This window comes from Phaethon aethereus (assembly GCF_964289735.1).
Source record: "Phaethon aethereus genome assembly, contig: HAP1_SCAFFOLD_693, whole genome shotgun sequence".
Classification (NCBI taxonomy): domain Eukaryota; kingdom Metazoa; phylum Chordata; class Aves; order Phaethontiformes; family Phaethontidae; genus Phaethon; species Phaethon aethereus.
In genome coordinates, this window is record NW_028114210.1 from 116 (window position 1) to 16,933 (window position 16,818).

Below are 16,818 nucleotides of genomic sequence, written 5' to 3' on the forward strand. Positions count from 1 at the left end.
AGACCCCCTCCCCTTGTCCCAGACCCCCTCCCCTTTTCCCAACCCCCCTCCCCTGGTCCCAGACCCCTCCCCTTGTCCCAGACCCCCTCCCCTTTCCCCAAGCCCCCTCCCCTTGTCCCAGACCCCCTCCCCTTTTCCCAACCCCCCTCCCCTGGTCCCAGACCCCCTCCCCTTGTCCCAGACCCCCTCCCCTTTCCCCAAGCCCCCTCCCCTGCTCCCAGACCCCCTCCCCTTTTCCCAACCCCCCTCCCCTGGTCCCAGACCCCCTCCCCTTGTCCCAGACCCCCTCCCCTTTCCCCAAGCCCCCTCCCCTTGTCCCAGACCCCCTCCCCTTTCCCCAAGCCCCCTCCCTGGTCCCAGACCCCCTCCCCTTGTCCCAGACCCCCTCCCCTTTCCCCAAGCCCCCTCCCCTTGTCCCAGACCCCCTCCCCTTTCCCCAAGCCCCCTCCCCTGGTCCCAGACCCCCTCCCCTGCTCCCAGACCCCCTCCCCTTTTCCCAACCCCCCTCCCCTGGTCCCACCCCCCCCGATCCGCCCCCCCCCCCGCCGCCGCCCGCCCCGCGCCGGCGGCACCTTGACGTAGTAGGTGAGGAGGACGCGGCGCAGGTCGAAGCCCTGCAGCATGGCGCCCGCGTTGTTGTCGCTGATGCTGTAGCCCTCCAGCACGTAGCGGGCGGCCGCCACCTCCCAGGCCAGCCAGCGCTGCCCGAAGGCCGCGTTGAAGCTCAGGGCGTGGGGCGGGTGGCCCGGCTCGCAGCAGCAGCAGCCCTCGTCCTCGTCCACCCCCTCGGTGATGGCCTCCACCTCGCGCTGCTGGCAGTACGTGCCTGCGGCGACGGCGAGCTCAGCCGCGGCGGGCGGGCGCGCGGCCGCGCCACGGGGGTCCCGGGTTGTGTCACCCGGCTCCGCGGGAAGGGGAGATCGGTGAGGGCACCGAGCTGCCCGGCGCAGCCCCGACGGCCCGCGACGGGGACGGCAGCGGGGACGGGATGGCCCCAGTGTCCCCATCAAGGGGACGGCAGCGGGGATGGGGACGGGGATGGCCCCAGTGTCCCCATCAAGGGGACGGCAGCGGGGATGGGACGGGGATGCCCCAGTGTCCCCAGCAAGGGGACGGCAGCGGGGATGGGGACGGGGATGCTCCCAGTGTCCCCATCAAGGGGACGGCAGCGGGGACGGGGATGCCCCAGTGTCCCCATCAAGGGGACGGCAGCGGGGATGGGGACGGGGATGGCCCCAGTGTCCCCATCAAGGGGACGGCAGCGGGGATGGGGACGGGGATGCTCCCAGTGTCCCCATCAAGGGGACGGCAGCGGGGACGGGGATGCCCCAGTGTCCCCATCAAGGGGACGGCAGCGGGGATGGGGATGCTCCCAGTGTCCCCATCAAGGGGACGGCAGCGGGGATGGGACGGGGATGCCCCAGTGTCCCCATCAAGGGGACGGCAGCGGGGACGGGGATGCCCCAGTGTCCCCATCAAGGGGACGGCAGCGGGGATGGGGATGCTCCCAGTGTCCCCATCAAGGGGACGGCAGCGGGGATGGGGACGGGGATGGCCCCAGTGTCCCCATCAAGGGGATGGCAGCGGGGATGGGATGGCCCCAGTGTCCCCATCAAGGGGACGGCAGCGGGGATGGGGACGGGGATGGCCCCAGTGTCCCCATCAAGGGGACGGCAGCGGGGATGGGGATGGCCCCAGTGTCCCCATCAAGGGGACGGCAGCGGGGATGGGGACGGGGATGGCCCCAGTGTCCCCATCAAGGGGACGGCAGCGGGGATGGGGACGGGGATGGCCCCAGTGTCCCCATCAAGGGGACGGCAGCGGGGACGGGGATGCCCCAGTGTCCCCATCAAGGGGACGGCAGCGGGGATGGGGATGGCCCCAGTGTCCCCATCAAGGGGACGGCAGCGGGGATGGGGACGGGGATGCCCCAGTGTCCCCATCAAGGGGACGGCAGCGGGGACGGGGATGCCCCAGTGTCCCCATCAAGGGGACGGCAGCGGGGATGGGGATGCTCCCAGTGTCCCCATCAAGGGGACGGCAGCGGGGATGGGGACGGGGATGGCCCCAGTGTCCCCATCAAGGGGACGGCAGCAGGGATGGGGACGGGGATGGCCCCAGTGTCCCCATCAAGGGGACGGCAGCGGGGATGGGGACGGGGATGCCCCAGTGTCCCATCAGGGGACGGCAGCGGGGATGGGGACGGGGATGGCCCCAGTGTCCCCATCAAGGGGACGGCAGCGGGGATGGGGACGGGGATGCCCCAGTGTCCCCATCAAGGGGACGGCAGCGGGGATGGGGACGGGGATGGCCCCAGTGTCCCCATCAAGGGGACGGCAGCGGGGACGGGGATGCCCCAGTGTCCCCATCAAGGGGATGGCAGCGGGGATGGGGACGGGGATGCCCCAGTGTCCCATCAAGGGGACGGCAGCGGGGATGGGGACGGGGATGGCCCCAGTGTCCCCATCAAGGGGACGGCAGCGGGGATGGGGACGGGGATGGCCCCAGTGTCCCCATCAAGGGGACGGCAGCGGGGACGGGGATGCCCCAGTGTCCCCATCAAGGGGACGGCAGCGGGGATGGGGATGGCCCCAGTGTCCCCATCAAGGGGACGGCAGCGGGGATGGGGACGGGGATGCCCCAGTGTCCCCATCAAGGGGACGGCAGCGGGGACGGGGATGCCCCAGTGTCCCCATCAAGGGGACGGCAGCGGGGATGGGGATGCTCCCAGTGTCCCCATCAAGGGGACGGCAGCGGGGATGGGGACGGGGATGGCCCCAGTGTCCCCATCAAGGGGACGGCAGCAGGGATGGGGACGGGGATGGCCCCAGTGTCCCCATCAAGGGGACGGCAGCGGGGATGGGGATGGCCCCAGTGTCCCCATCAAGGGGACGGCAGCGGGGATGGGGACGGGGATGGCCCCAGTGTCCCCATCAAGGGGACGGCAGCGGGGATGGGGACGGGGATGCCCCAGTGTCCCCATCAAGGGGACGGCAGCGGGGACGGGGATGCCCCAGTGTCCCCATCAAGGGAACGGCAGCAGGGATGGGGATGCTCCCAGTGTTCCCATCAAGGGGATGGCAGCGGGGACGGGGATGCCCCAGTGTCCCCATCAAGGGGATGGCAGCGGGGATGGGGACGGGGATGCCCCAGTGTCCCCATCAAGGGGACGGCAGCGGGGATGGGGATGCCCCAGTGTCCCCATCAAGGGAACGGCAGCAGGGATGGGGATGCTCCCAGTGTTCCCATCAAGGGGATGGCAGCGGGGACGGGGATGCCCCAGTGTCCCCATCAAGGGATGGCAGCGGGGACGGGGATGCCCCAGTGTCCCCATCAAGGGGACGGCAGCGGGGATGGGGACGGGGATGCCCCAGTGTCCCCATCAAGGGGATGGCAGTGGGGATGGGGATGGCCCCAGTGTCCCCATCAAGGGGATGGCAGCGGGGATGGGGATGGCCCCAGTGTCCCCATCAAGAGGACGGCAGCGGGGATGGGGATGGCCCCAGTGTCCCCATCAAGGGGACGGAGACAGGGATGGGGACGGGGATGGCCCCAGTGTCCCTGGGAAGGGGACGTCAGCGGGGACAGGGAGGTCCCCGATGTCCCCACCAAGGGGACGTCACTGGGGACGGGGATGGCCCCAATGTCCCCGGGAAGGGGACGTCAGTGGGGACAGGGAGGTCCCCGATCCGTCCAGGGGACGGCGGGGCCGCCCCCGCGAAGGCGACCGGCCCCCTCTCCCGCCTCCCCGCCGCCGTCGCCGCTCACCCCGGAACTCGAGGCCGCGCAGCTGGAAGGTGACGAGCCCGTGTCCCACCTCCACCAGGTGCACGAGGGCGTTGAGGGAGTCGGAGGCCAGGACGAAGCAGTCGCCGGCGGCGGCCGGGCCCCAGCGCCCCAGCTCCAGGTCGCCGCTCAGCGCCCGCTGCAGCGCCCGCGTCAGGTGCTCGTAGAAGATGGAGTTGAGGTTGTTGTCGTCGGAGCCTGGGCGCCCGCGCGTCAGTGAGGCGGGGCGGGGGGGCTATGGGGCCGGGTGCTGGGACGGCGGTGGGGTGGGACGCGGGGGATATGGGGGGCTATGGGGGGCTATGGGGAGGATATGGGGCTGGCCGGGGCAGCCCTGGGTGCTGGGACGGCGGTGGGGTGGGACGTGGGGATATAGGGGGCTATGGGGGGGGCTAGGGGGGCCTATGGGGGGGGCTATAGGGCCCTCTGGGACAGCCCGGGGTGCCAGGATGGCAGTGGGATGGGACGCGGGGGATATAGGGGGCTATGGGGGGCTATGGGGCCGGCCACAGCAGCCCTGGGTGCTGGGACGGCGGTGAGGTGGGACGTGGGGGATATAGGGGGCTATGGGGGGGATATGGGGGGCTATGGGGAGGATATGGGGCCGGCCACGGCAGCCCTGGGTGCTGGGACGGCGGTGGGGTGGGACGTGGGGGATATAGGGGGCTATAGGGGGGGCTATGGGGGGCTATGGGGAGGATATGGGGCTGGCCGGGGCAGCCCTGGGTGCTGGGACGGTGGTGGGGTGGGACGTGGGGGATATAGGGGGCTATGGGGGGGCTATGGGGCAGGCTATGGGGCCGGCTGAGGCAGCCCTGGGTGCTGGGATGGCGGTGGGACAGGACTCAGGGGATATAGGGGGCTATGGGGGGGATATAGGCGGCTATGGGGGGCTATGGGGCTGGCTGGGGCAGCCCTGGGTGCTGGGATGGCAGTGGGACAGGACTCAGGGGATATAGGGGGCTATGGGGGGCTATGGGGCTGGCTGGGGCAGCCCTGGGTGCCGGGATGGCAGTGGGGCGGGACACGGGGGGATATAGGGGGCTATGGGGCCAGCTGGGGCAGCCCTGGGTGCCGGGACGTCAGTGGGGGGTGCTGGGGCCGTGGCGTGGGGCGGGTGCTATGGGGGCTGCACGAGGCCCCGCCGTGGGGCGGGCGCCGTGGGGGCGGCGCCGTGGGGCACCCACCGGGTTGCGGTCGAGCTGCGTGGCCAGGCGGGTGTTGGAGTGATCCACCCTCTTGGTGCTGTGGGGCCGGGCAGACCCATGGTGACCCCCGACTGCCCCACAGCCCCCACGGCCCTACGACTCCCCCGGACCCCATAGCTGCCAGCACGGCCCCACAGAGCCCCCCTACACCCCCCTGAGCCCCACACCCACGTAGTCACCCTGGGACCCCCCCCAGGACCCCCATATCCCCCCCCAGCCCCGGCCCTTCCCCAGCCCCCCAGGACCCCCACACCCCTCCCCAAGGCCCCTCCCCAGCCCCTCAGGATCCCCACATCCCCCCACCCCCCCAGCCCTTGGCCCCTCCCCAGCCCCCCAGGATCCCCACATCCCCCCCAAGGCCCCTCCCCAGCCCCCCAGGATCCCCACATTCCCCCACCCCCCCAGCCCTTGGCCCCTCCCCAGCCCCCCAGGACCCCCATATCCCCCCCCACGGCCCCTCCCCAGCCCCCCAGGACCCCCACAGCCCCCCAAGGCCCCTCCCCAGCCCCCCAGGACCCCCACAGCCCCCCCCACGGCCCCTCCCCAGCAGAGGCCATGAGGAAGAGGGCGCAGCCCCCGGCCCCCCGGCCCCCCCTCACTTGTAGTCGCGCTCCCAGAACTTGACGGGGCGGGCGTAGGAGAGGAGGAAGAGCGCGCTGCCCAGGAGGGGGGCCAGGGGCGAGGAGAGCAGGGCCCCCAGCACCGCCTGCGCCAGCAGCAGCCCCGAGTCTGCCCCGTCAAGGGCCACCGACCCACCGAGACCCCCACCCACGGGGGGGCCGGACCCCACCGACAGACCCCGACCCGCACCAAGACCCCAACCTGTAGGGAGAAGCCAGTTTGGGGGGGAGGGGGGTGTCCCCAGTTCTGGGGGGGGCCCCCGAGCCACAAAGGAGACCCTGACCCACAGAGAGACGCTGACCCACAAGGAGGAGCAGCTCTGGGGGGACCTCAACGCACAGAGGGAACCCTGACCCCACGGCGGGGCGCTGACCTACGGGGCGAGCCCGCCCCTGGGGGTCCCAACCCACGGGGGGGACCCCAACCCCACAGAGAGACCCTGACCCCCCCCCCCCCCAAGCTCCCACCCCATAGGGAGAATCCGGTCCTGGGTGTCCCCAACCCACGGAGGGGACCCTGATGCCACAGAGAGCCCCGGGGAGCCCCCCGCCCCCGGCAGCCCCCCGGCAGCCCCCCGGCAGCCCCCCGGCGCAGGATACGGGGCACGGCGAAGGGCTGGGCGAAGGCGTGGAAGGCCGAGCCCCAGGTGATCTGCCACGGCGCGACGTAGGTCAGCACGAAGCGCAGCTTGTACAGCAGGTCCCAGAGCTGGGGGGGCCCGTCAGCGCGGCGCCGCAGCCCCCCGGGACCCCCCCAAACCCCCCGGCGTCCCCCCCGCACACCTAGAGCCCTCCGCGCCCCTCCAGAACTCCCGGTTCCCCCCCCAGACGCCCCCGTGCCCCCCGCCCCAGAGGCCTCGGTCTCCCCCCCCACCCCGAGTGCCCCCCAGACCCCCGGATCCGCCCCCCTCAGACGCCCACGCCCCCCCAAACGCCTGCGTCCCCCCCATCCCGGAGGCCCTGACCAGCGGGGTCCCCCCCAGCTGCCTCCTTGCAGTCCCCCGTGCCCCCCCAAAGGCGCGGGGGTCCCGGCCCCGCCGCCGGGACGCCCCCCGGCCCCCCGCCCACCTTGGCGGCGAGGAAGGAGGCGAGGAAGAGGTCGAGCAGCGGCCCCTGGGAGAGGCGGGGGAAGTCGCAGCGGAAGAGCAGGAGGGCGAGGGCCAGGGCGGGGGGCAGCTGCGAGGGGCTGCAGAAGGACCCCCGCAGCAGCCGCAGCCCCGCCGCCGTCAGCAGCAGCGCCCGCGCGCTGGGGGCACGCGTCAGCGGGGGGCACACGTGGGGGGGGGGGCGCACACCCCCCCACCCCCCCCTGTGTGACCCTCCCCCGGACCCTGATGTGGGCTGCTCGGGACCCCCCCCACCCCCGCGTACCGCCCTCGCACCCCACAGACCCCCACAGACCCCCCTGGGGCACCCAGCAACACCCAGACCCACCCCCAGTCATCCTGGGGGACTCCAGCACCCCCAGACCCCCCTAGACCACTCCGGGGCAGCCAGCAACCCCCAGACTCCCCGAGACCCCCCAGGGTCACCCAGCACGCCCCAGACCCCCCCACAGCACCCAGCACCCCTTAGATCCACCCCCAGCCACCCTGGGGGACCCCAGCACCCCCCAGATCCACCCCCAGCCATACTGGGGGACCCCAGCACCCCCTAGACCCACCCCCCCCTGCACCCCCCAGATCCACCCCCAGCCATACTGGGGGACCCCAGCACCCCCTAGACCCACCCCCCCCTGCACCCCCCAGATCCACCCCCAGCCATACTGGGGGACCCCAGCACCCCCTAGACCCCCCCCCAGCACCCCCCAGACACCCCCCAGGGCAGAGAGTGACACAGGCAGCAAGCTGGCAGCAGAGCAGGCAGGGCCCGGCCGGGGGGTGCAAAGAGGAGGGGGCTGGGGAAGGAGTTGGGGGTCCCAGGGGCGCGTTGGGGGTCCCGAAGCAGGCCGAGCCCCAGCAGGGACCCCAGGGCACGCAGCGGCTCCCGGTGCAGGGGGTCAGCCCCAGGACGGGGGTGCCGGCGGGAGGGGAGGGTCCGCCCCCCAAAGCGGGGGGTCCCGGGGAGCAGAGGGGGGTCCCGGGGAGCAGAGGGGGGGTCTCGGGGGGTCCCTACTGCAGGCAGCCGGCGTCGGGGCGGGCGCTGAGCGCCTGCGCCTGCTGGGTGAGCGCGTGGAGCACGACGGCGGGGTGCAGGCAGCGCCGCTCCAGCGCCTGCAGCGCCGCGAACGCCTTCTCGAACCACATCAGCTGCGCCGCGCCTGCGGGGAGGGGCTCAGGGGGCGGCGGGACGTGTGTCCCCCCAAAAAACCCCCCCCCCCCCGACCCCGTCCCCCACCTACCGCGGACCTCGAACTGGCTGTACTCGCGCGGCCGCAGCACCGGCCCGGCCAGGCAGCCCCAGGGCAGCTGCTTGCGGAGCTGCGGCAGCAGGTAGTGGGCCACCAGCCCCAGCAGGGCCACCAGCCCGTGCAGGACGTAGCCCAGCACCGACTAGGGCAGGGGGAAAGACGGCGGGGTCAGGGGGGGGCCAGGACGCGCCCCCGGCGGCTCCCCCCCCCCCCACCGCCCCGGCCCTACCTTGAGGGCGATGAAGACGGTGCTGGCGCTGACGGCGAAGGTCAGCACGGCCACGGCCGGGCAGACCACCAGGTCCGAGAGCAGCACCTCGCGCTGCGGGGGGCGTCAGCGGGGACCCCCAGCGGGCCTGCGCCCCCCCCGCGGGCCAGCTACGGCCCCACGGGGGTCCCGGCCCCCCCCGCCGTGTCCCCAACGGCCCCCGTCGTCCCCAACGCCCCCCATGTCCCCAACGCCCCCCCATCGTCCCCAACGCCCCCCATGTCCCCAACACCCCCCTCATGTCCCCAACGCCCCCCATCGTCCCCAATGGCCCCCCATCGTCCCCAACGGCCCCCCCATGCCCCCCCATCATCCCCAACGCCCCCCCATCGTCCCCAACGGCCCCCCATGTCCCCAACGCCCTCCTGTCGTCCCCAAAGCCCCCCATGTCCCCAACACCCCCCTCATGTCCCCAACACCCCCCTCATGTCCCCAACGCCCCCCCAACGCCCCCCCATCATCCCCAACGGCCCCCCATGTCCCCAACGCCCCCCCGTCGTCCCCAACGCCCCCCCCATCGTCCCCAACAGCCCCCCGTCATCCCCAACGCCCCCCATGTCCCCAACGCCCCCCCAACGCCCCCCCGTCATCCCCAACAGCCCCCCATGTCCCCAACGCCCCCCCATCATCCCCAACGCCCCCCCCAACGCCCCCCCATCATCCCCAACAGCCCCCCATCATCCCCAACGCCCCCCATGTCCCCAACACCCCCCTCATGTCCCCAACGCCCCCCCAACGTCCCCAACGCCCCCCGCAACGTCCCCAGCGCCCCCCCCCGTCCCCCCAGTGTGCCCGGTGTCCGAGCCCCCCCGTCCCGCCCCCCCTCACCAGGGAGGCGCGCAGCTGCTCGGGGAGGGGGTCCCGGACCTCGCTGCCCGGCGGCCCCTCGGGGCTGCGGCTCTCCAGCTCGGGGAACAGCTTGGCCCGGATCAGGGACCTGGGGGGGGCCAGGCGTCTGGGACCCCCACTCACAAAGGGGGGACCCAGGCGTCTGGGACCCCCCACACCACCCCAAAGGGGGGACGCAGGCATCCGGGACCCCCACCCCAAAGAGGGGACGCAGGCATCCAGGACCCCTCCCAGCCCCCTCACGGGACCCCCACCCCACCCCACCCCAAAAGGCGCATCTAAGGGTCCAGGACCCATCCCAGCCTCCCCGTGGGACCCCCCACCCCAAACGACTGACCCAGGCACCTGGGGACCCCCTGCATGCCCCCAGCCCAGGGGACCCAGGCACCCTCCGCCCCCCCGGCCCCCGCTGCCCCGGGGCCCCCCCCGGCCCCCCACCACAGCAGGGCCGGGTCGCTGCTCTGGCGGCTGAGGTGGTAGGACGCGGCGACCAGCAGCCCGCAGAAGACGGAGAAGAGGAGGGGGACCTGCTGCTCCCCCCACGGCGCCTGTGGGGCAGGGGGGGCGTCGGAGGGGGGGCCCACGGGTGCCCCACTAGCCCCATGGGCACCCTACGACCCCCCTGGGGTGCACAGGGACGCCACGAGCCCCCCAAACCAGTCAGGGCCCCCCCAAGGAGCAGATTCAAACCTCACAGAGACCCCAGGGAAGCCCAGGGACCCCCCGGGGCAGATCAGGGACCCCCTGGGGGAGATCAGGGACCCCCAGGGCAGTTCAGGGACACCCGGGGGAGATCAGGGACCCCCCAGGGGAGATCAGGGACCCCCTAAAGGTCCCATGGCAGGTCAGGGACGCCCAGTGCAGATCACAGAACCCCGGGGAGATCAGGGACCCCTCCAGGACCCCATGGCACATCAGGGACCCCCAGGGCAGCTCAGGGACCCCCTGGGGGAGATCAGGGACCCCTAAGAGCCCCATGGCAGGTCAAGGACCCCCAGGGCAAGTCAGGGACCCCCAGGGGGAGATCAGGGACCCCCTAAAACCTCCACGGCAGGTCAGGGACCCCCAAGGCAGGTCAGGGATCCTCTGGGTGAGATCAGGGACCCCCTAAGGGCCCCGTGGCAGGTCAGGCACCCCCAGGGCAGTTCAGGGACCCCCCAGGGAGATCAGGCACCCCCTGGGGAGATCAGGGACCCCCAGGGCAGCTGAGGGACCCCCTGGGGGAGATCAGGGACCCCCTAAGGGCCCCAGGGCAGGTCAAGGACCCCCAGGGCAAGTCAGGGACCCCCCGGGCAGGTCAGGGACCCCTCCAGGACCCCACGGGAGGTCAGTGACCCCCCAGGGCAGGTCAGGGATCCCTCCAGGACCCCAGGGCAGGTCAGGGACCCCCCAAGGCAGGTCAGGGACCCCCCGCGGGCAGCTCAGGGCCCCCCCGTACCTGGATGGCCCCCAGGCAGAAGCCGTAGAGCGCGGCGGCGACCAGGACGCTGCGCGTCAGCCCGTAGAGCGCGGCCAGCGGGCTGGTGGCGGCTGCCAGGAGAGGGAAGGGGTGAGCGGGACGCCCCCCACCCCCCCCCCCCCAGCCGAAACGGGGCGCGGGGGGGTCCCCGGAGCCTCGGGGGGGTCCCCGGCACCCACCGGTGCCGCCGAAGACGTGCATGTCGACCTGCTCCAGCAGGCACATCGCGCCGGTGCTGACCTGGGGCAGCAGCCCCAGCAGGAAGACCAAGGGGAAGCAGAGAGTGAACACTGGGGGGGGGGACACACCAAAATTAACCGGGGGGGGGGGCTCAACGAGACGCCCTCCTGGCGTCCCGCCCCTCGCCGGGGTGCGCGTCTCACCGGTGGCGACGTCGCGGGCGGCGCGGGCGGCGGCGGGGGTGAGGAGGGGGAGGCCGCAGAGCGGGGCGGGGGTCGGGGGGGGCGCGGGGGGGGCGCGGGCGGCCGCGTCCAGCCCCCAGATGAGGGCACAGGCCAGGCAGAAGTAGACGGGGCGGCTGTAGGCGATCAGCCGGTTGTGGCCCTGCGGGGAGGGGGTGAGCGTGGGGTGGGGGGCACGGAGCCCCCCACCCCGGGGCACACACAGCCTCCCCTGCCCCCCCAGCAGGCAGAGGGACCCCCCCCGGGGCCACACAGCATGTTTAGGGACACCCACAGGCCATAAAATGTGCACAAAAACCCCCAAAACCACACAGCCCACATAGAGACCCCCCCCCGGGCTGCATATCCCACATAGAGACCCCCCTAGGGCCGCGCAGCCCACATAGGGACCCCCCCCAAAAACCACACAGCCCCCATAAGGCCTCCCCAGGGCTGCACATCCCACATAGGAACCCCCCCAAAACCACACAGCCCACATAGAGACCCCCCAAAACCACCCAGCTGACATAGGGACCCCCCCCAAAACCACCCAGCCGACATAGAGACCCCCCCAAAACCACACAGCCCACATAGAGACCCCCCCAAAACCACCCAGCTAACATAGGGACCCCCCCAAAAACACACAGCCGACATAGGGACCCCCCCCAAAATCACACAGCCGACATAGAGACCCCCCCAAAACCACCCAGCTAACATAGGGACCCCCCCCAAAACCACCCAGCCGACATAGAGACCCCCCCAAAACCACACAGCCCACATAGAGACCCCCCCAAAACCACCCAGCTAACATAGGGACCCCCCCCAAAAACACACAGCCGACATAGGGACCCCCCCCAAAATCACACAGCCGACATAGAGACCCCCCCAAAACCACCCAGCTAACATAGGGACCCCACCCCAAAACCACACAGCCCCCATAGGGCCTCCCCAGGGCCGCAAAGCCCACATAGGGACCCCCCCCGGACCACACAGCCCACATCGAGACCCCCCCCAGGGCCGCACAGCCCCCATATGGACCCCCCCCAAAAACTCTACACCCCATATAAGTGTCCCCCAGGGCTGCACAGCACATATAGAAACCCCCCGAAAACTCTGCAGCCTATATAAAGCTCCCCAAGACCCCAAAGCACATATAAACACCCCCCCCCTGGGCTACACAACCCACGTAGGACCCCCGCCCCCCGAGTCCGCACCACGTTCAGGGACCCCCGTAGAATGACGCGGCACGCACGGCCACCCCCCAAAATCACGTAAGACGTGCGGAAGCCCCCCGCGACCGACGCAGCACGGACAAAGACCCCCCGCAGCCACACAGCAGGGGTAGGGCCCCCCCAGGAAGCCCGAGGGCACCCACAGGCCTCCCCCAGCCCCTATAGACCCCACAGGCCTCCCCCAGCCCCTACAGACCCCCGTCACTCACGTGCATGGGGGACGCGGCGTCCGGCTGCACGCTCTGGAGCACAGGAGACCGTGGGGATGGGGCACCCCTCTGCCCCCCCTGCCCCCCCCACGATCCCTTTTGCCCCCTGGGGACCCTTTTGCCCCCTGGGGACCCCCGGGACCCCCCTGCCCACCCTGGGGACCTCTCTACCCCTCCTTTGCGCCCCAGGGACCCGCTTCGCACCCCTTTGCCCGCCCCAGGGACCCCCTTGCCCACCCCAGGGATCCCCCGGGGACCCCCATGGGACCCCTTTGCCCCCTCAGGGATCCCCCAGGGACCCTCATGGGACCCCTTTGCCCCCTCAGGGATCCCCCGGGGACCCCCCACTCCCCTGGGGACCCTCATGAGACCCCTTTGCCCCCTCAGGGATCCCCCTGGGACCCCCCACTCCCCTGGGGACCCTCATAGGACCCCTTTGCCCCCTCAGGGATCCCCCGGGGACCCCCCACTCCCCTGGGGACCCTCATAGGACCCCTTTGTCCCCTCAGGGATTCCCCTGGGACCCCTCGCCCCTCTAGGGACCCCTTTGCCCCCTCAGGGATCCCCCGGGGACCCCGCTGCCCTCCTGGGGACCCTCATGGGACCCCTTTGCCCCCTCAGGGATCCCCCAGGGACCCCGCTGCCCCCCTGGGGACCCCCATGGGACCCCTTTGCTCCCTCAGGGATCCCCCGGGGACCCCGCTGCCCTCCTGGGGACCCTCATGGGACCCCTTTGCTCCCTCAGGGATCCCCCGGGGACCCCGCTGCCCCCCTGGGGACCCCCATGGGACCCCTTTGCTCCCTCAGGGATCCCCCTGGGACCCCCCACTCCCCTGGGGACCCTCATGGGACCCCTTTGCCCCCTCAGGGATCCCCCTGGGACCCCCCGCCCCCCCCGGGACCCCCTTGCCGCCCCACCTTGAGCAGGGAGTACTGGCAGCCAGCGATGACGAGGCAGAACTGGAAGAGGCCGAGGTCGCGGAAGAGCCCCCGCAGCAGCAGCCCGTAGCCCAGGAAGGCCACCAGGGCCACCAGGGCCACCGCCAGCACGTTCTCCGGCACCCGGCGGTTCCTGCCAGGACGTGACACTTTGTGGGGGGACACACAGACACGGGACCCCCAGGAGTGGCAGGAGGGGAGCAGAGGGGGGACCCTGGTCATGCTGGGGGAGGACAGGGGATGGCTCTGGGGGTGAGGAATGGGGGGCTTGGGCATGGCCCTGGGGTTGGGGGGGGGGGGCTTGGGGATGTCCCTGGGGTCAGAGGAAGGGGGCTTGGGTATATTCTCAATGTGGGGAGGGGGCTTGGCGACACTCCTGGCAGCACAAAGGGGCTTTGAGATGCTCTTGTGGCCATAAGGGGGGTCTCAAGGACACCCCTGGAATCGTGGGGGGGCCCTGAAACACACCCCTGGTATCAAGTGGGGTTCCAGACGTGTCCCCAAAACTGGGGGGGGGGGGGGTTGGGTATGTCCCCAAAGCCAGGCGAGTCCTCAGAGAGGTCCCCAAAGCCGGGAGAGGTGGTCTCGGGGACATCCCCAAAACACCGAAAGGTCAGGAGAGGTTTGGGACCACCCCCAGGCCGGGGGAGGGATGGGGAAGGTCTCAGGGCCACCCCCAGGGTCACAGAGGGGCTGGGGGTCCCGGGGGGGTCCCGCGGCCCCCGGCGCCGCTCACCGGTCCAGCAGGGCCAGCAGGGCCAGGCGGTCGTAGCGCAGGCGCAGCCAGCGCCCCGGCAGCACGCGGCAGCGGTAGGCACGCCGGGGGGGGGCCCGGGCCCCCGCCGGCTCCCGGGGGGGCTCCAGCAGCTCCAGCTGGGGGGCGGGGGGTGACACCAGTGCCCTGTCACCCCCCACGGACCCCCCAGTACCCCTCGCCCGCCCCGAGGGAGACAGATACGGGGTTGTGCGTGCCCCCCCGCCGTGTATCCTGCCGTCCGGGTCCCCCATGTCCCCTCACTGCCCCCTCCATGTCCCCCTGTGCTCCCCGCCCCCCCCTCGTGTGTCCCCCCCCCCTCACCTCGGGCGCCTCGAGGGGTCCCCGGCGCAGCGGCAGCCCCCCCGGGGGACGGGGGGGACCCTCGGCCGCCTCCGCCGAGGTGACACTGGACGAGGGTGAGTGACGGTCCCTGGGGGTGGGACATGCGGTGTGTGTGGGGTGTGGGAACCTCCCACCCCCCCCTCCGCCGCGGGGCTGGGACTCCCCAGACACCCCCCCATGGGACCCGGACACCCTGAATCCCCCCGCTACGGAGCCCCGACCCCCCCAAGTCTCCCACCACAGGGCTGAAAAACCCGGACCCCCCAAGCCCCCCATTATGGTGCTGGGACACCCCAAATCTCCCAGCTATGGGGCCAGGGGCACCCCAAATCTCCCAGCTATGGGGCCAGGGGCACCCCAAATCTCCCAGCTAGGGGGCCAGGATGCCCCCCGAGCCCTACAGGTCTGCGGCAAGGCTGCCCCAAACGTCCTGCTACAGGTCTGGGGTGGCCCAAACCCCCCAGTGATGGGACCATGGCACCCCAAATCCCCCAGTGATGGGACCAGGGCACCCCAAACCCCCCAGCGATGGCACCACGGCACCCCAAACCCCCTAATGATGAGACCAAAAACATTTCAAACGTTTTTCACAGCGTAAACCCACCCCCAATCACCACGGCATAGCGCAGAAACCCCCAAACTCCCCTGGTACACGGCGGAGACACCCCAAAACTCCCAGCTACGGACCTCGAACCCTCCAAACCCCACACCTATGGGGTCGGGGCACCCAGAATCTACCAGTTAGGACATAAAACAACCCCCAAACTTCCTTTTACGGACCCGATATGCCCCAAATTGCTCAGGCGTGGGGCAAAGACCCCCAAACCATGCTGCTATGGGACCATGACCCCCCAGTCCCCGCTACAAGCCGCCCCTCACCACGTGCCACCGGCTGGGGGCTCGGCCCCGCTCTGCTGCCCCACGGGGTTCTCGTAGCCGCCGCCGGCCGCCCCGAAGGTGTAGGAGCGCCGGACGCCTGCGGGGAGAGAAGCCGGGGGGTGTACGGGGACCCGGGGGGTTTGGGGGGCCCGGGAGGGGTTGGGGGGCCCAGGGGGGCCCCACGTCTCACCGCTCTCGTCGTAGAAGTAGTGGACGGCGCCCTCGGAAGTGTCGTCGAAGGCGGCCGCCTCGTGCAGGGCGCCGCGGGGCAGCAGCAGGGCCCCCGCCAGCTGCAGGGCCGCCGGCAGCGTCAGCGCGCGCCCTGGGGGGCCGGGCGGCCCCGGGGGGGCTCGGGCAGCCTGGGGGCAGAGGCGGGGGTCAGCCGTGGGGAGCGGAGCGGGGAAAGCGGGGCGGGTGCGGGGGGGCGGCTTACCTGGGGGGGGAGCCCATGGCGGAGGAGGGCGGCGTGGGGTTGGAGCCGGCGTGGTGGCGGCGGCGGGTGGCCTGGCCGGGGGGTGCCCCCCGCTGCCCGCCCAGGGCTGGGGGGACACACAGGGGTTAGGGGGTGCCCACAGCCCCCCCGGCTATGGGGCGGGCACCCCAAAGCTGCCCACGACGGGAATGGAATCAACCACGGAATAGACAAACTGGTAGCGGGGCTGGTCACCCCAAATTTTCCTCCTACGGGGCTGTGGCTCCGCAGGATCCCCCGGCTACGGGGCTGGACCCCCCCGTTTTCCCACTGGAGAGCAGGGCTGCCCCCAGCCCCCCTCAGCTACAGCACTCGGCCCCCCCCAATCTCACGCTGTGGGGTTGGAACCCTCGGTGCCCGTCAGCGCATCCCCCCTAAAACACGAGATCCCCCCAAAACTCCCCTAATCTTCCCTCAGCGGAGACGAACGCCCCCAGCCCCCCCTACTACAGCACTGCGCCCCCAAAACTTCCCACGCTGTAGATAAATCCCCCCAAACTCCCCCCGCTATGGAAGGGCACCCCCAAACCTTCCCACAGAGGGGACGAATCCCCCCATCCCGCTCACCTCCTGCGCTGGGGCTCTCCCCTGGCTCATCGCCCGCCGGGGGGACCCCCCCGTCCGCCTCCCTCCTGCCCCCTCGGGGGGGGCCTCCAGGTCGGCCTTGGCCAGCGGGGCTGGGGGGCGGCGGGGGGGGGCGGCGGCGTGGCGGGGAGTCGGCCGAGAGGCTGGAGGAGGAGGAGGAGGAGGAAGAGGAGGAGGAGGAGGGGGGCGGCGGCTGGAGGCCAGGCTGAGGCTGGAGCCCCCCGAGGAGCCCCCTGCCGGGGCCGGGGGGGGGTCGCCGGGGCTGCCCAGGGGGGTGGAGGCCGTGGCGCTGGCTGCTGGGGGTCGCGTGCCCCGGCCCCCCCCCGCTCCCCGGCGAGCCCCCGTGTCCGGGGGGGCTGCCTGCCGGGACCCCCTCCTCCGTGCCGGCTGCTGAGGGGCTCCCCGCAGCTGTGGGGCAGGGAGTGGGGGGAGGAAAAGGGTCAGGGGCGACCCCGGTGCCGG

At 72.2% G+C, this 16,818-nt stretch overlaps 1 protein-coding gene across 1 annotated transcript; it reads right to left on the bottom strand.

Annotated features, from left to right (window-relative positions):
* Window positions 1-572: 572 nt before the first annotated feature.
* On the bottom strand, window positions 573-15,838 carry LOC309416176 (pecanex-like protein 3; the record flags this gene model as incomplete). Its single annotated transcript, XM_082015752.1, is given in 22 exon segments — window positions 573-826; window positions 3,769-3,984; window positions 4,970-5,031; window positions 5,594-5,723; window positions 6,215-6,323; window positions 6,683-6,860; window positions 7,730-7,874; window positions 7,956-8,106; window positions 8,194-8,286; window positions 9,061-9,169; window positions 9,520-9,629; window positions 10,520-10,611; window positions 10,720-10,830; window positions 10,924-11,104; window positions 12,383-12,415; window positions 13,301-13,454; window positions 14,058-14,194; window positions 14,400-14,508; window positions 15,300-15,396; window positions 15,490-15,624; window positions 15,627-15,658; window positions 15,733-15,838. Coding segments are annotated over 22 exon segments (2,744 nt in total), but the record flags the coding sequence as incomplete, so codon positions are not given.
* Between the last annotated feature and the right edge of the window lie 980 nt (window positions 15,839-16,818).